The 25,921-nt window shown below is 41.0% G+C and overlaps 1 protein-coding gene across 1 annotated transcript in view; it reads left to right on the forward strand.

Annotated features, from left to right (window-relative positions):
* LOC122805360 (interferon gamma receptor 1-like) overlaps positions 1–25,921 on the forward strand; it is a 1,208,195-nt gene that overhangs the window by 1,045,481 nt on the left and 136,793 nt on the right. Inside the window, exon 6 of the mRNA XM_044075453.1 lies at positions 23,914–24,082. Within this exon, the coding sequence (XP_043931388.1) occupies positions 23,914–24,082 (169 nt within the window). The remainder of the gene's footprint in view (positions 1–23,913; positions 24,083–25,921) is intronic.

Consider the following 25,921-nt stretch of genomic DNA (forward strand, 5'->3'; position numbering starts at 1 on the left):
TTCCCTTTCCTATGCTGTAGAGCGATCTTGGAGTTGGTATATTTAAGTAGTGGGGGGTGTGGGGGGTGAAACACTTTTAGGTTACTTTCCTTTGTTTTTTTTTAGATTTTCAAGGTTTCAGTACTTCGATCATATTTTTATTTTATTTATTTTATTTAACATTTGTTGACCAGGTAGTCCAACTGGATACATGTCCATTTTCAGTAGAGGCCCTGGGAGAAAAGCTCCAAGACATATCAAACAAGATGAATTTTATGTTACATAAAATAGACATAGATAAAAATATGTACACATTTCCTAAAACAGTTTTCAATATTTTGAGCTAAATATTTATGTACACCAGAAGCTAATACATTTTTCCATTTCTGCATAAATGCTTTCATGTTGCAGTACAGGACATTAATTTAGTGGAGAGTAGAGTTAGAAAAAAAGATGTTAGTAGCAGTAGTAATTATTGTTTAGTCAGGGTTGCTACAAGAGCATAGCCAATGTTTTTTCAGGAACATTTTCAGTTTTTGTTTAAAGAGTGGTAAGGAAGGAAGGGACGTAAGTTTACTAGGTAGAAGATTCAATTTTTTCCCAATTGCATTTGAGAACAGAGAGTCCCCTGCCATGTTGTTAGACTTTTTGATGTTAACTTGGAGTTTATTTGATGAACGCAAGGCATTAAGATTTCTACAAGGGGTTATAAGGTCTAAGAGTATTGGAGTATTGTTAGGCTGGTTAAGGATCTTATGAGCAATAGTAAGTTGGTTGAGTTGAAACAGATTATGTAGTTCAAGCCACCCAAGGTGCTTGAGATTATGACAGTGATGGGTTCTGAAGGGTTTACCAGTGGCAAATCTAGCAATGTTGTTATAGGAGGTAGCTAGTTTGAGAAGATTATTTTTGGAAATGTTGGTATATATTGGTGAGGCATAGAGAAGAGTAGAGATTAGGTAGGAGTGGGCAATAGTAGTTCTTGCTATTGGTGTTAGGAAGGGTTTGATTCTGTACAGGGAGCCCATCTGTCTGTTAACTGATTTTATAATGTTATTAATATGGTTGTCAAAGTTATGATTGTTATCTATTGTGATCCCTAGGAGTTTGGTGTTAGAGTCTAGCGGTATGAGGGTGCCATTATTAGAGATGAATGAGAAGTCTATAGGTGTTGACCTGCGAGTAGGAGTAAAGAGGAGGAGTTTTGTTTTTTTTGGGATTCAAAAGAAGGCAGCGCTTCATGAACCATGTCTCAACTATGTTAATAACCTTCTGGGTTTGGGATTGCAGTTCAGCTGCAGATTTAGCTGTACAGATTAAAGTAGAATCATCTGCATATTGTATACAAGTTGCATTGGGAATAGCTAAGTGGAGATCATTAATAAAAAATGAAAATAAGAGGGGACCTAGAATGGAGCCCTGGGGTACACCCAGTTTAACTGACAGGTGAGATGATAGATTATTCTCCCATAGCACAGCCTGTTGTCTGTTGCTCAGGTAGAAAGGAACCATTTGACCGATAGATAATCTAGGGAAAGTGATTTGAGTAGATATATAAGCAAGGTGTGATTTACTATCAGAAAAGCCTTAGAAAGATTGATAAATATAGCTGAAGAGAGTATATTGCTGTTGCGGCATTTATTAATGGTGTCAGTAAAGGATAGAAGGGCAGTAGTGGTACTGTGGCATGGCCTAAAGCCATGTTGGGTTTTTGCTAGTATGTTATATTGAGTGAGATGGCCTATTAGCTGATGCTGGATGCATTTTTCCATTATTTTTGCTAAGGGGGATAGAAGGGCTATGGGCCGTTAGTTTGAATAATCGCTGGAATTTCCACCTTTGTGTAGGGGGATGATGTGTGAGATTTTCCAGATGGCAGGGATGGATCCTTCCTTAATGGTTCTATTTATCAGGATAGAAATAGGATAAGCTACTGCTTTAGCTGCTTTTTGCAGATAGCTGGAATCTGGTTCGCTGAAGGGGTACAAGGCTTAAGTTTAGCTAGGAGTTTAAAAATTAAATTAGTAGAGATGGGTTGTAGTATGAAGGTAGGAAGTGTGCTAGTCATAGGGGTAGGGAGGCTAGATGTGTCAGGGGCTAGCTTACTGGCTAGGGATTGAATGGCTTCTGTTATGAAGGAGTTAAAGTCATTTGCAGTTTGAAGGGGAGTCTCATGATTAGCTCCTATAGGGGTTAGTGTACTAGACTGTCCTGGGTATAGGAGTTTGTTGATACTAGCCCAGAATTGTTGTGGGTCATTTTGGTGTGTTTGCTGTATTTTAAAGTAAAAGTTTTTTTTGTCTAGGAGTATAGCTGTTTTAGTTGTGTTTCTTAATTTTCTAAATGTTTGTTGATCAGATGTGCTTTTAGTAGCTCGCCACCTAGTCCAGGCTTTATTTCGAAGTAGGATTTTTTGCCTAGTTTCTTTAGAGAGCCATGGGGCTGGTTTTGAGCTGATTCTTATTTTACGTTTGGGAGCATGCTGGTCTAAGATGGTTAGGAATTTAGAATTAAATTATTGGACAGCTTCGTCCAATGGGAGGGTTTTTAGATACGTCCAATCACAGGCACTAAGTTCGCTCTGGAATAGATTTTGGTTAAAATGTTTGTTGGAACGTATAGTCCTGCTTGATGTTGGATGTGAGATGTCTAATTTTTGCCTGATTATATAGGTCAGGGAGTGGTCACTTACATCGTTAGGGAAGATACCTACATTATAAGGTTGGTGGTGGTTATTAATAAGTATCCAATCTAGGGTACTCTCATTTTGGTTTGGTTTGTTAATTCTAGTTGGGGAGGTTATGGTCTGAGAGACGCCATGAAGGTTAATATTTGAAGTGGGATGCTCAGTTTTGATGCACTTCCAGTCAATATTGACATCACCAAGTATTATAGTTCCTTGTGGGAAGGTTGCTGAGACCCAGCTAAGAATATCTTCCAAGGAGTTTATGTTATTTCCAGGAAGTAGATAGATACTTAATATATTTATGGATTTACTAGAATTTAGCTGAATCTTTGAAATAAGGACTTCAGCATTATTCTCTTTAGGTGGATTAAAGGGTTAGGTTGTAACTTGTCACCCATTTTTTATAAAGGGTTGCTACTCCCCCACCTTTTCTGTTTTTACGGTCATGCCTCAATATATTATATCCTGGTGGGATAATTTCATTATCTTGAGTTTGTGGCTTTCGCCAAGTCTCTGTGAGGCATAGAATGTCAAAAGAGTATATATCTAAGAGACAATGGAGATACAGAACTTTATTGTTGACACTTTGGATATTGAGTTGTGCTATCAGAAGTGAGTTGGGGAGTTTATTGGGACTAAGTGTAATAGAGGATTTTGAGCTCAGAAGATCAGTGGGTAGGACATTGGCTGGTCCTGGGTTAGGATGGATGTCACCATTTTGTGAGGATAGCTTTCTTAGAATGTGCAATTTGTAATGAAGATTACTTAATAGAAACTGAGCTTTCTTGGTTGAGGGATTATAGTATTTGATGTGAGACAGTTTGTGGAATTTTGCAAGTAAGTAAGTAGGTCTGGATATTATATTTATGTTATTGTGGGAAGTAGTGAGGGTTTATGTGGATGTTTGCTTAGTAGGGTAATGGAACTGGAGGTTAAATAGGTGTTCAGAGGAGGTTAAGTAATAGGCAGAGGGCATAATGGATGCAAGTAAGGTAATGAGTAGTACTGTCATTAGTGATGATATAGTTCTGGTAGGCATGGTGGATACAGTTGGTTGAGGGGTGCTGTCTAGTGGTAGTTAGGAAAGGCTTTAGGAGATATAACACTAAGTAGTGAGAGCTGTTTTAGAATTAAGTAAAGAGACTGGGTGTGGTATTATTTATTCAGGACGGTGGGTCTATCTGATTTGTTGATGGAGGGGGGGTGTCCAAGAAGTATAAGTTTAGGACCTCTAGGGGTGGGTGGGATTTGGGGTAGGGTAGGAGAGCGGAGTGAGCCCGCAGGGCGAATGGAGTGGGATGAGCCAACCAGCAAGAGAATAAGGCACCAACTAAAAAGCCAGTCATTAAATCAATGCATACAGGGACAGTTCTTAGCAGGTAAGCTTTAGTTTAAATGGCCAAGATCAAATAGTGGTACATGGAAGAGCTAAATAGTCTCTTTGTTAAGACTAAGCATCTGCTCACGTAATGCTCAAAGGTTTATGCTATATTTGAACAGCAGAAAAGGTGGGCTGTTACCCAGCTAGATATTTTGTAAGCCGTTTCAAAAATGTTAGCTGAGAACCAGTGACCGTGTTTGGTATTCTACTGCCATCTAGTGGCATATGCAGGTAACAGCAATTAAAATAGCCAAACAAGGTTTATAGGTTCATAGGTTCATAGGTTCATACTAGGCTATCTGCCCTAGGGCATTTATAAGCCTAGCCAGAATGTGTTTGGCTTTCGCCACACATTTTAAATTAATTTTGCTATGCCCTTTTTCGAGGTTAGTATACTGTGCCTCTGTCTAACAGTGACACAGATGTGATACCCGGGTTAAACCTACGATCTCCCATCCACTCATCAAGATTCCTATTGAAGAGAGTCAATGAGGGACTCTGCCTAACCTGGACTGGGATTTTATTCCAAAGTGAAGGGAGCCTCTGGGTTATGAATCGGTCCCTCCAGCATGTCCTATTTATTTCAGTGCTGAGGTTCAAGTCTCTCGAGCGCGTAGCTCGATGGGATTTGAATTTTCTGAGGTGCAGCATGTCCATTAATTCCGGGTTGGATATGGCTTTATACGTCAGGCACAGATCGCCCCTGAACAGGAGGTATGCCACTGAGTAGAGCTGGTGTTTCTTTAACCGGGCAGCATATGGCATCTGTTTGAGCCCTTTGATCCTCTTGGTAAGGTACTTTTGGGGTCTTATCAGTTGCTGCAGGTGTCTGGTAAGGTACATCCCAAAAGGGGCATTGTACTCAATTATGGGCCTGATGAGGGATGAGTGAAGAGGCACGATGACCTCCCCTGATCTAGATGTGAATCCCTTCATGATTAGGTGGGCTATATAAAATGTTTTTCTGGCCACGTGGTTGTCAAATGAGAGACTGCTATCAACCTGGGTCCCCAGGTCCCTAATTACTTCTTCTGTACTTAATGGATTACCACCTATGTGGTAATTTGTGGGCACTTTGTTTTTGCCAAAGGTGATGACTATACACTTTTTGGCATTTAGCTTGAGGCCATGGCTCTGGCACCAGTTGTCTGTTTCTATGAGGCCCTTTTGGAGGATGTTGTGTCGGCTGGAGAGTCTATTATGGCGCCCAGTTTGCAGTCATCTGCGAACTTGGTCAGCCACAGTCCTTCTGTGTTGGCCTGTACCTACGAGAAATATATACCGAACAAGAGAGGTCCCAGGACTGAGCTTTGTGGGATGCCACTTGTAACTGGTTTGGAGTCTGACATGGCTCCAGCAATTCTAACCATGTGGGTTCTGTCCTTGAGCCAGTTTGCAACCCATCTAGTGACATTGGAGTTTATATTTAAGCTGGTGAGCTTATCTATAATGCCCGAGTGGGGTATTGTATCGAAGGCTTTTGCGAGGTCCAGGTAGGCTGTGTGGACCACCTTCCCCTCTTCAATGGCCTTGGTGACTGTTTCAAAGAAATCAACCAGGTTTTCAGAGGCAGGATCTGCCCTTAACAAATCTGAACTGGGTAGGATCTAGTGTCTGTAGGTCCCCAATATCTTTATTTATGAGGTCCATGATGATCCTTTCCATAGCTTTGCAGACCAAGCTAGTCAGGCTTATGGGGTGATAGTTTCCAGGATCCATTGAGGCATCACCTTTGTGTAGAGGGACCACTGTTGCTGTACGCCACTCTTTGTGTACATATTCTGTAGTAAGGCTGAGATTGAACAGTAGTTTTATGTTTGGGTTTAGCTCTTCTTGGAGTTCATGTAGGACGTAGCCCGGGACACCGTATGGTCCCATTGATGCTGTGTTTTCTGCTTTGGAGAGGGCGGCTCTTACCTGAGCATCTGAGATGTCAGGGGGGCAGCACTCTGCTGGGATAGATATTTGCCCTTTTGGTGGGGGGGGGAGTTTGCGCTGAACCTGTCAGCTAGGATGTTGGCAATGTCAGTGGGTTCGGTGTATTTTTTGTCATTTTGGACTAATTCTGAGCATATCTGGGAATTCCCACCCAGGTTGCTAACATAACTAAAGAAAGCCTTGTGATTATCCTTAGTGTCCTGTGCAATTTTTCTCTCGAAGCTGGCCTTAGACGATTTTATGAGTGCCCGTAGTTTTTTGCTAATACTGATCAGAGATGCCTTCCCTTTTTGGGATTTTGCTCTATCATTTAGTAGCTTCCTCCTTCTATTGTATAGTTTGTTTATGGCTGGGGTCCACCAGACAGGACGTCTGCCTTTGGAGGATTGGGTCTTGGTTTTATTTGGGATTGCATGATCCATGCATTCCTGAAGGTGTTCCTAGAATGCATTTATAAAGGATTCTGTGGTCTGGGCCTTATTTTCCACAGGCCCAGGGGCTTTGAAGGATTCCACCTTGGTTTTGAGGGGTGTGAAATTTGCTTTAGAGAAGTTTTTCACTGTGGTTTTCTGGGCAGGAGGTGGGGTCGGGATGTGAATATCCAGTGGGATTAGTTTATGGTCTGATCTTACCAGTGAGGGATACACTTCTGGTCTGGAGCATAGAGTCCCCATGTTGGTGATGATCAGGTCCAGTATGTTTTCCCCTCTTGTGGGAGTGGTAACAAGTTGTTCCATAGCATTTGAGTTTATAAATTCTAGGAAACTTTGGGCTAGGATGTTGGAGCTAGAGTAATGCTCCTAGTCTATGTTTGGGTAGTTGAAGTTGCCCAATATAATGGTGTTTGGAGAGACCTTCATATTTTCCATTGTTCTCAGGAAGGCCGAGTGGGGTTCCTGGGTTTGGGAGGGTGGTCTGTAGCAGGCTATAAACTGGAAGGCAGTTTTACCCACTGTTAGTTGCACATAGATAGTCTCTGATGCTTCGTGCTGTGCCACCAACCTGGAGGTGTGGGTATCTTTGACAAATATTGATACTCCCCCTCCTTTTGTGGTTCGGTCCAAGTTTTGGGGCTGAAAAGCATGGTATGAGGTATAACCTGGTAGTGCTGGGGTGCTCTCGGGAGACTTGAACCAGGTTTCTGTTACTGCACAGATATCGATGTTCTCCATGCTAAGGAGAGTTTCGAGTGCATGCATCTTGAGGTTTAGACTTCTGGCGTTGTGTAGCATTACTCTTAGATTCTTATCCCTTGTGATACCTATGGAGGTGGGTTTGTCTTTTGAGCCTTGCCTAAAAAAGGCACTATAGGGGTAGCAAGAGCCTTTGCCAATATCCGAAAGCCCAGGGGTGACAGGTGCAAGCCATTCCTAGCGAAGCATCGTGGCTTGTTGAGCATGTCATCCCAGGCTGACAGGCATTGGATCCCCTTTGAATGACACCAATACTTAAGCCAATTGTTGAAATTGATCATCTTGTCTTCATACTGTGGCATCATTCTTGGTGAGGGTAAGATGCTACTCAAGGTCAGGGTCATACCGGCCTGGGCCACATGCTCAGAGAGCTCCTCTATGTCTCTTTTCATGTAGTCCAGGGAGGTACGTCTCAGGTCATTCACACCAGCATGGACAATGACTGAGTCATATTTGTACTTGCCTTGGAGTGACCTGAGTGCTTGTGTTATGTGGCGGATCCTAGCGCCCAACAGGCAGCTCACCGTGACCTTCTCCTTGTTCAGCCTGGTGAGTGGGACGTCAGTGTGCCTGACGATAGAGTCACCTATTACAAGTGTATCAGGTGTGTTGTTTAGCCTTAAGGGCTGTGACTGTTCGGCACACTGGCTTTGTGAGCTATGTGTTGCACGTGTTTTGTTTTGGGGTAGCGGTTGCTTGGGTGTCTGCTTTGGAGGTCTCTGTTGCTTAGGCAGATTTTTATTTAGAGCCTCCGAGTATTTTTTTTGTGTTTATGTGTTTGGTTTGCTGTCGTGGTAGGTCTATGTGAGACTGGAATTGTAGTGAGTGTGGTTTCCTTCTCCTCCTGACTGGTTACACCAGTACTGAGTTGAGAGAGCTTAGCCTCCAGTTTGGCTATATGGATGCATCTCTTACATGTGTTGGAATTTGTTGGGAGGAGGAGAGGGTTGTCTGTGTACATGAGGCAGTTGTAACATTGCCTCAAGATTCCCAGATTCACCAGCTGGACCGGAGAGGAGGTTGACAACTGACCTTTGGACATGCTAGAATAGTATTGGGAATTCCTTTATAATTGAAAAAAAAGGGCCAATGGGGAACAAGGTATTCAAGGGGAGTTTGTGAGGGTGTAGTGCTTTTAATTTTTTAGTGCTGACTTATATAATTGCTTTAGTGAGCAAGTGCCAGGTAACTTAAATGCAATGTGTTACAGGTAACTTAAATGCAGCAACGACAAACAGTAACTTTCTTTTAAGTGAAACAAGGAAATAAGTTCAGTAAGCAATGCAGATATCACTAGGGAGCCACAGAAGTGCTGAAAAGCCGCGTTTTAGGTGGTATTAGCGTTTCAGGGAAATAACAAGCAAACAAACAACAAGCATGCAAACAAAGCTAGATTCAGCAGGCCTGGATCTAGTCTATGCTACAGCAAACAAGGTGTACCAATTTCAGTAAGAAACAGTTGAAATATGCAGGCACTATAAGCCTTTAACCAGAAATTCCCAGCTCAGAAGGGCAGAGTCCGACCAAGATCAAATAGTGGTACGTGGAAGAGCTAAATAGTCACTTTTTTAAAGACTTTGTGTCTGCTCACATAATGCTCAAGGGTTTATGCTATATTTGAACGGCAGAAAAGGTAGGCTGTTACCCAGCTAGATATTTTGTAAGCTGAGAACCAGTGACCGTGTTTGGTATTCTACTGCCATCTAGTGGCATATGCAGGTAACAGCAATTAAAATAGCCGAACAAGGCTTATGAGAAAGATATAAAAGCCAAATAAAAATGGAGGAGGTTAACGGCCTCAGGGTTTGTCCGCGAGTGTGCTGGCACTACTGATACTCAAGTAATATTCCCTTAGTTTGAACAGCAAAAAAGTTGAATAACACCTGCAGGTTGCCACCTACACTGAGAGGCTTTAGAGGGCCCGTCCGCTTGTCCAGGGAATTATGAAAGTGGACCGGATAGTTCCAAGTTGGATAGGATTACAGATGGGGAGGACAGCCTGAGTATCAGCGCTTTATGACCAAGACTGAGAGGCTTTAGAGGGCCCGTCTGCTTGTCCATGGAATTATGGAAGTGGACCAGATAGTTCCAAGTTGGATAGGATTACAGATGGAGAGGACAGCCTGAGTATCAGCGCTTTATGACCAAGATTGAGAGGCTTTAGAGGGCCCATCCGCTTGTCCAGGGAATTATGGAAGTGGACCGGATAGTTCCAAGTTAGATAGGATTATAGATGGGGAGGACAGCCTGAGTATCAGTGCTTTATGACCAAGACTGAGAGGCTTTAGAGGGCCCGTCCGCTTGTCCAGGGAATTATGGAAGTGGACCGGATAGTTCCAAGTTGGATAGGATTATAGATGGGGAGGACAGCCTGAGTATCAGTGCTTTATGACCAAGACTGAGAGGCTTTAGAGGGCCCGTCCGCTTGTCCAGGGAATTATGGAAGTGGACCGGATAGTTCCAAGTTGGATAGGATTACAGATGGGGAGGACAGCCTGAGTATCAGCGCTTTATGACCAAGGAGCAAGCACACCACGCAGAGGTCCACAGATGTCCTAGGTAGGGAAGTAGGGTTTTAAAAATCCAGTGCCGACAATATGCTGTTCGAAGTTCTGACACTTCGATAATCTAATATAGACCCGTAAGATACTTATGTGATGTGTGGACACCTAATCCTCAGAAATGCATTGTTCCAGAAGAACCAGAACTACCCTACAGAAGACAAATAACATGTGCGTCCAAGAAGGGTAAAAGAAGGAGAAAAGGATGGAAAAACACCCCTTAGCCAGAAGGAGGGCAACAGAAAGCAGTAGAGGGTAGGAGGAGGGACAGAATACTACAACAGTGAGAAGTAGGACATCTACTGTTATGGTGAGATCTTACAAAACTGTACATGTCCTTCCCTATCACTACTGCAGTATTCTTTACTCTTGGGAGAGTAGAAAAGCTACTGGAAAGTATTGGAGGAGAACGGCAGTGAAGAACCCTCTACAAACCCATGAAGAATGGCTATGGCAAAACTCACCCTGGCCGTGGAAATAATATCTAACTTGTAATGTTTGGTAAAAGTGTTAACAGAAGACAGAAGACCACGTAGCAGCTTTCAAGATGGATCTAGTATCCAGACCCTTGAAAAGAAAACACCAGAAGAGGCCATTATCGTGATAGAATAAGTACAAATGGAAGAAAAAAGTTTCTTGCCATGAAAAGAAAAAAGAAAAAAAAAGTGGCCTTAGAAATCCATGAAGAGATGGTTTGCTTACACACTGCCAAACCCAGTTGTCTGGCATGAAAGGAAATACAAAGTTGCTTTTTATTTTCTGATATGTTTTGTCTTGTCCAAGTAATATATATGAAGTTTCTGTGTAAATCCAAGGTGTGAAGATCCCTCTCACTAGTATTCTCTGGAGAAGGGAAAAAAGAAAAAAAAATGAATGGACTGATTCAAGAGACAAATCATTACCACCTTGGGCATAAACAAAAATTGATATTAAAAACAAAAACAGAGGAACTGCCATGACTGCTTGAACTTCAGAGACTCTCTTGGCAGAATCCAAAAAACACAACTGAAAAAAAAAACACACAACACAAGTAACCAGTATTCCTTGAAGTCAGTATGGTTCCTATGTCGTGGTGTTTTTGGATTATATTCCTGGTGTGTTTCTTTTGGTATTTCTTGTTCACCATGAGTTTGGGAACCTCTGACCCACCAGGTACTGTTCATGGCACCCTGTTGGCTGATCTTGTTCATGAGAGGGAGCGCAAAATGGCCAGTGTGGATCCCTGGTCTTCTATTACAGAGGACGGAGTGGCAGAAAAGTTTCAACAGCTAGAACCATTGATGTCTAAAGAGGTGACAAAATATGTCTGCTTAAACATTACACCCAGGAGCCTTTGTATTGATTGTTTGCCTGCTGTTGACTTTGCTGAAGATGAGGGGGACTTGCTTGCTGTGTGGACGCAGGCAGTGTTGGACTGTACATTGCAATGGCTACGCATTTTGATTAATAGGAACATTAGGACTGTTGAAAAACTATGGGGGGGAAATCACTGAATTTCAAAACAATTTGATTGCTGAGGTCCCTCATTCTAGTTATCAGAATTTGTTTAACGAAATTAATATCAAAGTACAAAAAGTGGAACAGAATGTCTTGGATTGTAAGAAAATAAATTTATTGAGGGGACATTAGATATTTTGAGAACAACTTAGTTTATTCCTGGCAACGTAAAGAACATTTTAATAAAACTAAACGCAGAGGGTGCATGCCTAAAGGCACTCGTGATTCTTTATTTTTTTTCATCTGGGGACACCAATATCAGCAGAAAGAGCATTTCATTTGAAGAAATAAATTCTGAGGATTCTCCAGAGTCCCGGCAACAACAAATAAAATGCAGAAACCAGTACAGACATCTCAGCAGGTCCAAACGCGGTAGAAGAAAACACGTGGCAAGTACAACAGCAGCTACACCAACCAAAAGTAAGACTCCCTGCCATTTCCCATTTTTTGTTGACTGAGATTCAAAAGGCACCTTCCGTTTTATTAGACTCCACCAGTTCTGGTAAGGCACAGTTTTTGGTGACTGATAGTGAGATTGAAAATGCACAATCTGTTCATTTAGATTCTGCTAGCTTAAATCTTAGTAGTGATGAACAGTTGAAAATAATTAACTTATCTAGTTTGAATTTAACTGACAACGTTCAGAAGGTGCTCTTGAAAGGGGCCAAGTTTGTTCCCACAAGAATCCCTTCACTAGCAGACATTATTCTGGACATTAAAAGATTTTGTCGTAAATTAAATCTTAGATGTTTTTTCATGAACATCATAAATTACAGGTGAAAAATAGTGAGCAGTTAGAACAAATTGGTGATGATTTGTTAGATGTAAGTGCATGAAACAGATTTGTTTGCACAGTTTATGGAAGAGGATGATGTTATTAGTGAAAATATGCATGACTATGTAGACAATTTTATGGATAAAATGTTGGGAAATTTCTCAGCAGGTTATGGATGCCTTACTATGCCTGCTTTGCCTTCTGATACTACATTTATGCCTCTGAAATATTCTACTACTATTAATGTTTTTGAGAATACAGCATGCAGAATGGATAAAACGCCAGTATGGATTTTTTTTTTGAAAGAACATAATTGTTAGAATTTTAGTAAGGATGAATGGTCAACTTTGCAAGACTTACATTCTCACTTGGATAAAGTAGTTGTTAACCCAGTCCCCCCATCAGCTTGTTTATCATGAATATTGGACAATATGATGATATGGTTTGTGAGATTGTATATGAAGAAAACATTTATGGTAAACTGTCCAGTAATCCAGTTAAGGATTTTAGTCAGGAATTAAGTGAACTTTTGGAACACGGGGGAGAGTGTGTTTTTTTCCACATCTAATGGTGTTAAGAACTTGCTTCTGAAGGAACCCAGAGATCCAACGTCCTTTGCTATTCCTAAGGTTCACAAATGTTTAGAACACCCCCCCCCCAGCAGATCTATTATTTCTGGCATTGGATCTTATTTATAGCATGTTAATGTATTCTTAGATTTTCACTTTAAAAATTATCTAACTTTTGTTCCCTCTCATGTTAAAAATACTAATGATGCATGTAGAGATTTACATAATTTGGAGTGGAAGCAAGATTATTTTTGGGCAACGGTTGATGTCAATGTTTTATATACAAATATTGAAAGAAGATGGGGATTGGAAGCCATGGCTAAAATTATGGGGGAAGGACCCTGTACTTCTTTTTTGTTGTCCATTCTAGAATTTTGCTTGACCCCTAATTATTTGAAATGGAAAGGCGATTCTATTTGCAGTTGAGAGGGACTGCCATGGAGGCAGCCTTTGCCCCTTCTTACTCTATAATATACATGGGAGATTTTGAGAAGCAGTTTGTTTTTGAATCAATTTTTCATCAATAATGTCATTTACTGTAAGAGATATATTGATGATTTGATTTTTGTATGCAGGGGCAATTCAGACACGTTTTTGGAGTTTATGCAACAACTAAATGGTAACTCTCATGGTCTGAAATTCACCTGGGAATTAAGTTCTAATAACATCTATTTTTTGGATGTTGAGTTTTATACAGATGATCACAACAGGGTTCAGCACAAACCCTATAAGAATCCTACATCAGTCAACAATTTTTTGCATGCTGACAGTATGCACTCCCCATTTAATTAATTCTTTGCCTTCTGGGGAATTCAGAAGGATTTTTTATAGTACTTCTGAAGAGAGGCTTAGGGGAGCTTATTTAGATCAGGTGTATGAGAGATTAGCCTTAATTAAGATGTTACTCTGATCTTGTTTTTTCTAAGGCTAAACAAAAGGTTTGGGGAGGGGCACATCATATGAGGAAGGCAGTCAGATATAGCCCAGTTGAGAAACATATAGAGAAATTGTTTTTGTTACAAGATTTTCTAACTTTTCCTCCATTTTGGAGAATATAATTAAACAGGTATGGCGTGTTATTTGTGAAGATGCTGCCATAGGTTTTTTGTTTCCCAGATTCATCACTTTTTCTTATGGTAGGTACAACAATTTAAAAGAGTTACTTAATGGCAAAACTATTAAGCATGTACCAGGTGGTAAGGTGGACACCCACTTGTGTGGCAACTGCTCAGTTTGTGGCAGAGTAACAAATCTTGATGGTTCCATAATCAACGGGGAAACCGTATACAGCTAGGGAATATTATAATTGTAATTCTTGTGGAATAGTCTGTATTATTGGGTGTGACTGTAGTAATACTTGTTGGTATATTGGGCAAACTACTAGAAAAGTAAAGGTGTGTATTTTGGAGCACTTGGGGGATATAAGGAGACAAAAAATGGATAGTCCAGTGGCTGCTCATTTTGTGTCTAAACATGATGGGCTAGTTAAAGGTTTGTTTTTCAGTGTCTTAGCACAACCTTCAGTCAGCAGGGGGAACTTCAGGAGGGGAATTAAACAAGTTAGAATGCAGGATGATTATTAACTATCACACTTTACATCCCAGAGGTATAAATTTGGATAGTAATATTACCTTATAAGACATGTTGTTTTACATTTTCAGTATGTTCTCTTATGAAATTTGAAATCATTCTGGTAGTGTTTTCATTATAGTTAAACTACATGTTTGAAACTTAAAGTATTTTAGAACACTTGTTAAAATCTGGGTATTTCACTTTAAGAATGTGATGTGTTTTTTTCCATTTTATGATTAGCTATTTAATAATATTAAGCAATTAACTTAATGAGTTCATTGTTTTATTGTTTAAGTATTTGGTGTATAAATGGAAGTAGTTTGTAGTCACAAATTATTCCTTGAACGCAAAAGGCCGAGGTACCAGAATAAAATTCTTGGTAACCAGTATTCCTTGAAGTCAGTGTGGTTCCTGTGTTGTGATGTTTTTTCCAGTTGTGTTTTTGGATTATATTCCTGTTGCGTTTCTTTTGGTACTCTCTTGGCAGAAGTAAGAGCAACCAACAATCCAGTCTTCCAAGTACAATGTTGTAGGGAAGAAGAAAAAGCATGCTCAAAAGGGATTGAGTCAATTTTTCAAGAAAAAAATTAAGGTTCCAAGAAGGAGGAATAGGCTTTCTTGCAGACCTAATATGAGGGATGGCTTTTAAAATCATTTGATTTCAAAAGTACAAGCCAAAGGTGGATTCAGAGACAGACAGGCAGAAATGCCTGACAAATGAACTTTAACTAGTGCATTTGCCGAACCAGAATTGAGCAACTCACACAAATAGGAAAGGACTGTAGAAACCCCAACAGAAAAAGGATCCAGGCGAGGCTTGAGACACCAAATAGAAAATATTTTCCGCTTAGTCACACAGGGTTTTCTGTTAGTGGGTTTTATGGCCTCCTGCAAAACCCAAAGCACGTCCTCAGAAAATTAGTGCCTGAAAGGAATCAAAACCCTATTATCCAAAGTGTCATTTGAAGGATGGACTAGTGAGGGTGAATTAGAGATTGCTTGACTCATGTGAGAAGATCTGTCCTGTGAGGTAATTTGTGATAATTCCTCCTAGCCAGGTAAAATAGTGAACCAATGCTGTCTGGGCCAAAAAGGAGTCACCAGCAAGATTTTTGGTGTGTCCAGCAAGATCTTGTGCAGGGCCTGTGGTAGTAGAGGAAGAGGGGAATAGGCATACAGAAACATCCTCTTTCAAGAAAAAGACATGGCATTCATTTTCCATGCCAGAGGACTTCACAACTTACACTCTGTAACAGAACTGGGGAAGTTTTCTGTTCAGAGGAAAGGCAAAAAGATCTACATGAGGAGTACCCCACCAATGTACATTATCCAGAAACACCTCCCAATGAAGCATCCATTCATAATGATTTGTCCTGGATCTGCTCAAGGATTCTGCCACCAGACTGTGCTATTAAGGGACATAAGCTACATGAAAAATCAAGTGATGTACTGCAAAAAAACAAGCCTGCAGAGCCAGGCTGCAAAGAAGGTAAGATGTTGTGCTCCCTTGCTTGTTGATGCACCATATGACTGTGGTATTGTCTGTAAAAACATTAAAACACCTGGAACCCAAAGGGAGTAAAAACTGTGGAGCCCTCATCTCCTTAATGTTGATTTAGTCTTTCAAAATCCCTGGCCTTTTAAGTTGTTGGAGGATGCTCCCCAACCATGACCAGAAGCATTCATGTGCAGCTCCTCAGTCGGGAGAGGGACCTGAAATGGCAGACCTGGATTCAGGGAAGTCTGATGAATCTTCCAGCAGAGCTCAAGCTTGAGACGAGATGAGCGGGACCAGATATCCTGAGGGTAATAGTGTTGGAGACAAGCAGTCTTTGAGATGCCAGGGAATTGCAAAAGGAGCCATGTGAATGGTGAATGCCATGTACTCTAGGAACCAGAGAAATTCCCTTGCAGGAAGGACTGGAAGAGGAAGAAAGTACTGAAAGTAAGCAGTCAAAGAGAGGACCTTGCAAGGCAGGCGACAAGCCAACACTGGAATTGTCTGAATCTTGCAACCGAAAATCACCTGGTCCTGAGAGGGAGCCAACACAGACCTTTTGAGATTGAGGGTTCATAGGTTTATAGGTATGTACTAGGCTAATGGCCTGGAGCCTTTGCAAGCCTAGCTCATAGAAGTGCCCTGGCATTGTGCCACCCGACATTATTTCCCAGTGCCTCTATCAGGTAGAGCCACTTGAGTGATCCCCGGGGTGAACTTTCTATTTCTCATCCACTCATCAAGATTTCTCTTTATGCGGGCCAGTGAGGTGCTCTGTTTGACATGTGTGGGAAGTCTATTCCAGAACATGGGCAGTCTCTGGGTTATGAACCTGTCCCTTCAGCATGTTCTGTTGATTGTGGTAACAAGGTTGAGGTCTCTGGAGCGTGTGGTGTGTAGGGATTGAAATTTCTTTACATGTAGCATTTCTAACAAAGCTGGGTCAGACATGGCTTTGTAAGTCAAGCAGAGATTGCCTCTTAGTAGACGATATGAGACAGAGAATAGCTGAAGTTTTTTAGTCTGTTTGTGTAGGACATGTGTTTAAGGCCTAGGATCTTCTTTATGAGGTACTTTTGTGGCCTGTCCAGCTGTTGCAGGTGTTTAGTGAGGTACATGCCAAATGGGGAATTTTACTCTATGACTGGTCTAATAAGGGAAGAGTAGAGAGAAATGATGACCTCTTTCTTCCTAGATGCAAAACCCTTGGTAATGAGATGTGCCACGTAGAAGGACTTTCTGACTACAGTGGCAATCTGGTGGTCGAAGGAGAGGGTGCTGTCAACCTATGTTCCCAGATCTCTTATAACGTCTTCAGTGTTCAGTGGGCTCCAATTGGTGTGGTAATTAGTTGGAAGTGAGTTTTTCCCAAAGGGGATGACTAAGCATATTTTGGCATTAAACTTAAGGCCATGGTTTCATGCCCTTCTTTAGGATGTCTGCATCACTTGGAGAGTTAATAATGGCTCCCAGCTTGCAGTCATCTGCGAACTTGGTCAGCCAAAGTTCCTCTGTGTTGGCCTGGACTTCTGAGAAGTAGATGCCAAACAGGAGAGGACCCAGGACCGATCCCTGTGGGACTCCACTCTTGACTGGTCGGCAGTCTGACTTGTAGTCTGCTACCTTCACATTGTGGGTTCTATCTGTGAGCCAGTTTGCAACCCACGTAATGATATAGGGGTTGATGCATAGTTTGGTGAGTTTATCAATAATTCCTGAGTGGAGTGGTATCAAAGGCCTTGGCCAGATTGAGGTAGGCTGTATGAACTGCTTTACCCTCATCCACAGCTCTGGTGACTGACTGAAAGAAGTCAACCAGGTTGACCAGGCATGATATACATTTCACAAAACCAAATTGTGTGGGATATAGAGATTGGAGATTCCCTATATCCTTGTTAATTAGGTCCATGATGATGTGCTCCATAGCCTTACATATCAGACTCTTCAGGCTAATGAGGTGATCATTTCCAGGGTCTGTAGTTGCTCCTCCTTTATGGAGAGGGATAACTGTAGCAGTGTGCCATTTAGTAGGGACAAAGCCTGAAGTGAGGTTGTGAGTGAACAGAGCACACAGATGTGGTGCCAGTTCGCTTTATAATTCATGTAAAACACAGCCAGGGATATTGGGTCCCATGGAAGCTGTATTCTCGGCTTTGGAAAATGCAGCTTTAACCTGTGCTGCAGTAATGCTGGGTGCATGGCATTCTTCTGGTATTGAGATTGGTCCTTTGAGGGGTGTAGGAGTAAAGTTGGCACTGAATCTGTTGGGCAGTATGCTGACAGTATCTGTTGGCTCAGTATAGGAGGTACCATTGTGCAGTAACTCAGAGCAAATCTGGATCTGGGTATTGCTGTGGAGATTCTTGATATTACTATAAAAGGCTTTGTGGTTATTTTTAGTGTCTGTCGCAATTCTGCCTTCATAGCTGGCTTTGGAGGTTTTGATGAGGGATCTTAACATTTTGTTGAGGCTAATAAGGGAATTTTTCCAGTCTTGGAACTTCACCTTTTTCCTGCAACAGTTTCTTCCTTTTGTTGTAGAGTTTATTAATGGCAGGGGATCACCATATTGGCTTCCTTTTTTTGGAGGAGAGCATCTAGGGTCTGTTGGGTATAGCAAGTTTCATGCATTTATGTACGTGTTCGTAGAGTGCATTGGTGTATGATTGAGCAGTCATGCATCTATTTTCCATTGGCATGGGTGCCGTGAAGTTAGCCACCTCTGTTTTTAGGAGTCCAAAGTCAGCTTAGGAGAAGATTTTCATGGTGGATACCTTTGCAGGGGGATGTGGGCGAGATGTGGATTTCCATGGTGATTAGTTTGTAGTCAGATCTAACCAGGGAGGAATTGACTATTGGCATAGAGCAACAGTTGCCAATGTTAATAATAACCAGGTTAAGGATGTTGCTTCCTCTAGTTGGGAGTACGAATGAGCTGGTCCAGGGCATTGGAAGTGATGAATTCCAGGAAGCACTGGGCCAGTACATTGGTACATGAGTAGTTTTACCTGTTGATGAAGGGTTAGTTGAAGTCACCTAGTATGAGAGTGTTGGGTTGGATCTTAATAGTTTCCAGGGTGCTTAGGAATGTGAAGTGAGAGTCTTGGGACATGGTTGGGGACCTATAGCAGGCTACGACCTGAATCTCTCTTTTACCCAATGTTAGTTGTACCTGGAGTGTCTCAGGTGCGTTTTGCTGGGCTACTAGTCTGGAGGTGTGCATATCCTATATGATTATGGAGACACCACCACCTTTGTAGCTTCAGTCCATGTTCTGGGGCTGAAAGGTGTGGAACGAGTTATAGCCTGGTAGCACAGGGGTCTTTTCTGCTACTTTAAACCAGGTCTCTGTTACAGCAGAAATGTTGATGTTCTCCATTTTGAGGAGTGCTTCGAGTGAGTGCATCTTGAGATATGGACTTCTAGTGTTGAGCAGCATGACCCTCAGATTGTATTTATTTATAGCTGTTACGGTGGTAATTTGGTCTTTGGAACACTGCCTAAAAAAGGCACTGTAGGGGTGGCAAGAGCCTTAGCCAATACCCAAAAACCCAGGGGTGACAGATGCAGGCCATCTCTGGCAAAGCATTGATGTCTGTCAATCATGTCATCCCAAGCAGACAGATACTGGATCCTCTTAGAATGACACCAGAAACTTAGCCAATTGTTGAAGTCAGTCATTGTCTACACTGCAGTATCATTCGGCGACAGTATGATGCTGCTCAGGGCTAGAGTCATACCTGCCTGGGCCTCATAATCCGAGAGCTCCACCATATCTGTTTTCTTGAAGTCCATGGAGGTGCATCTCAGGTCATTCACACCCACATGGACAATAACAGAGTCATACTTGTACTTGTTGTGGAGTGACCGGAGTGCTTGTGTTATGTGTTGGATTCTGGCACCTGAGAGACAACTGACTGTTACCTTCTTCTTATTCAACCTAGTGAGTGGGACATCAGTGTGTCTCACTATTGAGTCACCTATGATTATTGTATTGGGCAAGCTGTTTTGCCTTAGGGGCTTAGATTGAGGGGGACACCGTGTAGGTGAGCTATATGTCTTGTGGTTTGTGCTGTGTTGTGGTGGTTGAGTATGTTTCTGCCTTAGAAGTCTCTGCTGTTTGGGTAGATTTCTATTGAAAGCCACTGTGAAGGTGGGTGTGTGGTTTGTGTTTTTATGCGAGGGCTGTGAAGGTGGGTGTTCTGGAGAGCTATGTGTTCCATGTGGTGTGGTGCAGGTGTTGACCTTCTCCTCTTGACCAGCTATTCCGGTCTTGGCTGGAGAGTGCATGACTTCCAGTTTGGAGGTATAAGTACATCTCTCAAAAGTCTGAATGTTGGGAGGTAAGAGTAGAGCATTGTCTGTGTACATGAGGCAGTTGCTACACTGCCTCAGAATGCCCAAGTTCACCAGGTTAATAGGAGAAATCACAGGGAACTGACCTTTAGACGTGCCAGGAGGAATGGTCATCATTACTAAGTACTAGAGCTGTTTCCTTATAGGACGTCTAGTGCTGATAGCACTTATGTGTGCTATAATAATTGCTACAAGAAGCCTGATGAAGTGCTAGACAAATAAGCTAATTAAAGTGCAAGAGAGAAGAGAACTAGCAAGATCTAAGGGAAAAATTGAAGAGGAGACTTTCTGGCACCGGTAATAGTTTACCCCAGCTTAACAGTGCTGCACGGTGTGCAAACCCACTCAAACACGGGTTTCTAAACCAGAAAGTTGAAAGGGATAGAAAAACTTCCCAAACGGCCAATAAACTACAATTTCAGAGCCAGAAACCTCATAATGTGCAGAAACATAATGAAGTGTAAATTTTGAAGCAGGAGCAGCTATGCTGGGGGCTTACATTAGAAGGTCATCCAAGTAAGGGTATATTTGAATACTCTGAAGTCTGCAGAAGGTTAACAAAGAAGTCATATATTTGTAAAATACCCTTGGAGCTGTAGAAAGGCCAAAGACAAATCAGAGAACTGATAAGGAGAGGAAGAAACAAGAGAAATGTAAAAACTTCCTTAAGTGAGGGTGGATAGGACTATGGAGGTAAGCATCCTTCAAATTCAGAAATACCAAAAAGACTTGAAGAAGCAACAAAGGGAAAAGTGTCTGAAGAGACAACATCCTGAAGGAAGGGACCTTGAGAAAGGTATTGAGAAATGACAGGTCTAGGATGGGCCCCCATGACCCCTCCTTACAAAGAACCAGAAACATTCTGGAATAAAAACCTGTTTCCTGTTGAAACAAGGACACAGGTTGAATAGTTCCCAGATTTACCAGTTCCTGCAAAACCAAAGGAAAATGAAGCTAGCAAGGAGGAGGCTGAGGGAAGGACTTCCAAGCCATAAAAAAAAAAAAAAATTGGATGATGGAGAGAAACCAGGCATCTGTATCTATCTGTTACCAAATAGAAAAGGAAAGAGTTAGCCTGAGGGACAGAGGAATCTGGCCAAGGGGAAAAGGAGACTGGATGTCAGATACAGGTAGATTTGTTAGGAAAAAAAGGCTTTTGGCCTCTAGAACTCTGAGTGGATTTGTCTGGGAAAATCCATTTAGGAACCTCCTTCTCCAAGCAGGTTGTCTAGGCTTCCTATGGACAAAAATCGGATAATTCCTCTGGAACTTCTGTACAGGGGAAACAAAGCTATACTTCAGGTCTTGCATAACATTATCCTTATCCTGAAGAGTTTTAAAAAAAACCTGCAGCAGCAGTGGCAAAGAGATTCTGGTTGTCTAAGGGAGATTCTAAAATGATGGCTTTAATGTCCTTGGGTAAAGTTTGAAGTCTCAATCAAGAGTATTTCCTCATGATGGAACCAGATGCAGCTGCCCTAGAAAAGGCATCAGCAGCATCATAGCTGAATTTAATGGAATGGGGAGCCACCTGAGGTGCAGAACTGAAAAGAGAAAGGGCAGATGTCTTACTGTCTGAATCAGGCATATCAACCACCTCCCCCCAACAGGAAGAGAAGAGGCAGAACATATCTAGTCATGTGTGTTTGATAGTTAATGGCCCTAAAGGCCAAAGTAGCAGAAGTATACACTGTTTTACTATCCCTCCCCGTAGCATGGCTGTCAGTATCAGAAGGTTCCAAACGTTTGGAAGAGGATAGCAATTTGGATGGCTCGTCTGTGGACATAAAAAACAACAGCAGCAGGTTCAGATGAAAGACTTTTATACTTATGATCCTCAGGAACTTTATAAAATCTGTCACTTCACAGGGACCAGAGATTGAGAGTCAGGAGCCTGAAAAGCTGCTGCAAATGTATCCAAAGGGGCAGCTAAAGCTGGAGTGACTGCAGAAAATCTGGGTGAGGTGATTTTCAAGAGTTCATAATATCTCTTTTGAACCTTAATGTACAAAGTTAAAACTGCAATAAAGGTTAAGCACTTTTGTCAATAATGACATCATCAGAACCATTGAATTGACATTAAAAGTTCAACAGCAAATAAAAATAATTTCTGAAAAACACTCTCCCACTAACCAGCCCAGTCTTAATGAATCTATGTATATTTCCAGTGAATTAAAAAATAGAGCTACAAGATTGTAGATTCAACATTCATTAGTTTTACAGTTTGTTCATTTTGTTCATATTATCTCATAGGACATAAGTAGATTTTGCTATTTCTGCCCTTTGATTGCTTTTTTGTCTGGTGAACAAGACTGGTACTTGTAAAAGACTTTTTCAGCTTCATATTGTTTGGACAAATGGGATGTGTTTTCATATTGTTTTGATATGATTGGGCTTTTCTTATGGCTTATGATTGATACTTTGTATAATCTTTTTAATATTTGATTAGATAATTAATGGGGGAGTGTTTTCAGAAATGCTTTTTATTTGCTTTTGAACTTTTAATATCCTTTAAGTGGTTCTGATGATGTCATTATTGATGAAAGCACTTAACCGTTATTGCAGTTTTAACTTTGTACATTGAAGTTATTTTATGCGAGTGTGAGCTATCCAGTCATTTTTTTTATTTTATTATTTGTTTAGTATGTACAGGTTCCAGTGGTCCACTTGTATTTGCTTTATATGTCTTTTGAACCTTAGAAACCTGGGAACAGTCCCACTTACAAGTGTTCCATCATACAGACTACTGTATCCACTAAAGATAATTCTCCGAAAGGAGAATCAGGGGAAACTGAATCTTCGTCGTCAGACCCCCAGGGCAAGAGGAGAGTGGATCTGGGAGGACTAAGCCAAGGATTCTTCAACAGAATCCAACTCTTCATCAGAATAGTCAAAATCCATAGACATCTTAGGAGGGTGGAAGACCAGAGAGCAGAAGCAGGGACAGAAAATCCTTGTATGGGTTTCAGGGCCATAAGGGCATTACATAGCCCCTGAGTAAATTCCTGTCACTCTTTATGAGGATCCTTAGCCATAGAAGCCACATGTTTTTTTTTTGTTTGTTTCTTTTTTAAAGGAACATCTGCTTTAACAACTTTAGGAAGTTCAGACCCCTGACTGTATTCAGTGAGGGTACCAAGCACGTGTTCCCTAACCAATATTTGGGGAATCCCTCTAGGCCCCTCAGATATTATCAGCCATGGTTCCCCCTCTACATCTGCACCAGATGCATGCACAACCTTGGCGGACGTGCAAGTAGACAGCTCCGTGTTGGCCTCCAATTGGGTCATGACAGTGGAAACTGGTTGTTAGAGTTAATAATTTTTTTGCTTAATTGTAATTTATTTATTTGTAAAATGCTTGATTTCAAGCCCTTCAAACAGCAAACTTTTACTAACAGATAATTATACTTATTCTTGAGTAAAAGGAGCTCAAGTGACCAGTGATAGTGCCATTTACCTGCATGCAAGTGCACAGACAGAGATGTCCACATGTACACATGCACTGCTACACAGAGGACCACTGGTAGGAGGTATGACAGCTGGGTAATTCACAGACAGCAAGTGTGGTAGTACCATATTATGTCATGCTATACGTTTGCTTTGTACAAAAATAATAAGCAAATATGATGAAATATGGAGATCCTTTGGAATGACAAGAATGTTACCAGTAATTCACTGTCACCATGGGTTCACAAATGCAGTCCAGTAGTGCAGTGACTGATGAGCTCACAAGACACAGGCCATGAAAGAGGAAATGTATGTGTAGCACTGAAAAAGCTACCACTTTTGACTGAATAATATGGCAGATACCAACCTCTGTCTCACTTTTTTTATTTGTCAAGTGCTGCTGCGTAAGTATTGGCATCCACCAGTCATAACTTATTTGGCAATATTTTTTTCTTGCAGCCCAAAATAATCAAGAACTGCACATTGCAGTACTGCATCATGTACCGTTTTGTTCCAGTACTACCTTTCAACTGTTGTATATCTACACAAGGGATATCGGATCGCTGGGGTGTCAAAGGAACAATATCAAATGAAACATGTGTGAGCATTAAACAAAAAGCAAACCTAGGTAATTATTCTATGCATTTAGTGGCTGTCTTCTTAGATGTTAAAATGTATGCTAGTGCTGACATTTAACTGGTTGCATCTTTATAAGTAACTATTTTAGATCTCTGTGTTTATAACTAAAGATTATACCCTCCTCCTTATTTTTATTTAGCCTGATGTGACATTCTTGTGATTAACTTGTCTGAAGGTATACACAGGTCCCACATCTTTTTAGTTGTTATGCCAATACTGCTTATTTATATGAATTTCTGTTGTGGAACAAGTATAATCAATTTTCTTTCTTCTTTGATAATGGTATTACCTCATGAATGTTGTTTTATGAATCCATGAAAAAGGACACTCTTGTTTTCCTTTTTGCTGAAGACTCAGTAGCTGCAGAAGAATGCTGAATCTTTTCAGGGGTGATACAGAGCATAAATTTGAATAAGGGTGTTCTCAAGCCAGATGTAGTACATTTGATTTTGTCACCTTTCACAATTATTTGTGATCCTATTACATTTAATAGGTTGAAATCTACAAATTTATTTCACAGGCAGAAAACTCCACACCTCTATGCATGACACATTGCCCATAGACTTCTTTACTTAATATAATCCATTATAAAGTTGCATAGCCTAAGGATAAGTTATTCCACTTATAGCTTTGCTCATGCAATCATGATTCACTGAAAAAAATCACAGTCAACTCCTTTAACCGACTCACTATAATATGGAGGTTGGATGAATCAAGCTTGTGCAACTAGCATGCAGCTCATTAGCAGCTTATTGTCTTTTCCAAGCAAGCTACACACTGCCTGCAGTAATCAGGCTGGCACATATATGTCAGCGCAGTGCAGGAGAAGCAACAGAGAAAAGTGAAAAGCAAATCTTCGTTACTGTTTTTTGTTTTCTGTCAAGATTTTATGAGGGACAGTACAGAAATACAAAGAAAACAGGTACATTTCTGTTTCTTATTTTTGAGAACATACTTGATTTTTCTTCTATTTTGCTCTTTCCCTGAGCATATTCCAATTGAAAGTCTGGCCCCTCAATGGTACTTCAGAGGCTGGACTTTATTCTGTTAGTATGTGCTCAATTTATAACTGTCCAGTCAGTGTGCTCATTTCTGAGTACAAATGAGCCATCACTGTATAATTTGAATTACCTCTCTCAGTAACTTTATGTAAATTTCTGAATCAGTCTCTGTGTTTGTCTTCTGTTTCTTCCATAGATTCTGTTAGTGTAGCCCTATATCCAGTACGGTCTGGGAAAGTTTACTTTTTGAAGCACTACATCTTTCATTATTTCTTTTTTTCCCCAGAATTCCTGTGCTGGCAATTTTTTCTCAAATTTCCCTTCTTTAAGTAAAGACAGAGTCTCCCTGTTCTTTCATAGTTATGTTTCTGCTCCCTTTACTGTGCTTGCAAAAACTGATCAGCAGCTTGCTTGCTCTCTGGTACTAAGAGTGCAGATGAAGTCAGTTATTTTGCTCTCAGATGTGCACCCATTAGAATATTTGCTGAGAGGAAGTGGTGTTACCCTGTTGTCTGAAATGGAGAATCATGGGTTTCCAAGGATATACAACAGTCACTTGTAGTGGAATGGCTGTATTTCTTTATTACATTTAATACATCTGTAACCATGTATTTCCAGCTTCATGGGCATTTTAATTTAATGTTTCAAAGTTCTCACTGTCTGTACTATATGCTCAACCTGTCCATTGTTACAAGGGTGTCTAGACTTGAGGTTTATATATACCTAAAGTCTTCTGGTCCTTTGTCAGTAACTATCTTGTGTGGTATTCCATGTTTCGCAAAAATGGAAAATTAAATTATTACAGCTTGACATGAAACTGCACTCAT

This window comes from Protopterus annectens, chromosome 1.part1 (genome assembly GCF_019279795.1).
Source record: "Protopterus annectens isolate FY-2018-M chromosome 1.part1, PAN1.0, whole genome shotgun sequence".
NCBI lineage: Eukaryota > Metazoa > Chordata > Ceratodontiformes > Protopteridae > Protopterus > Protopterus annectens.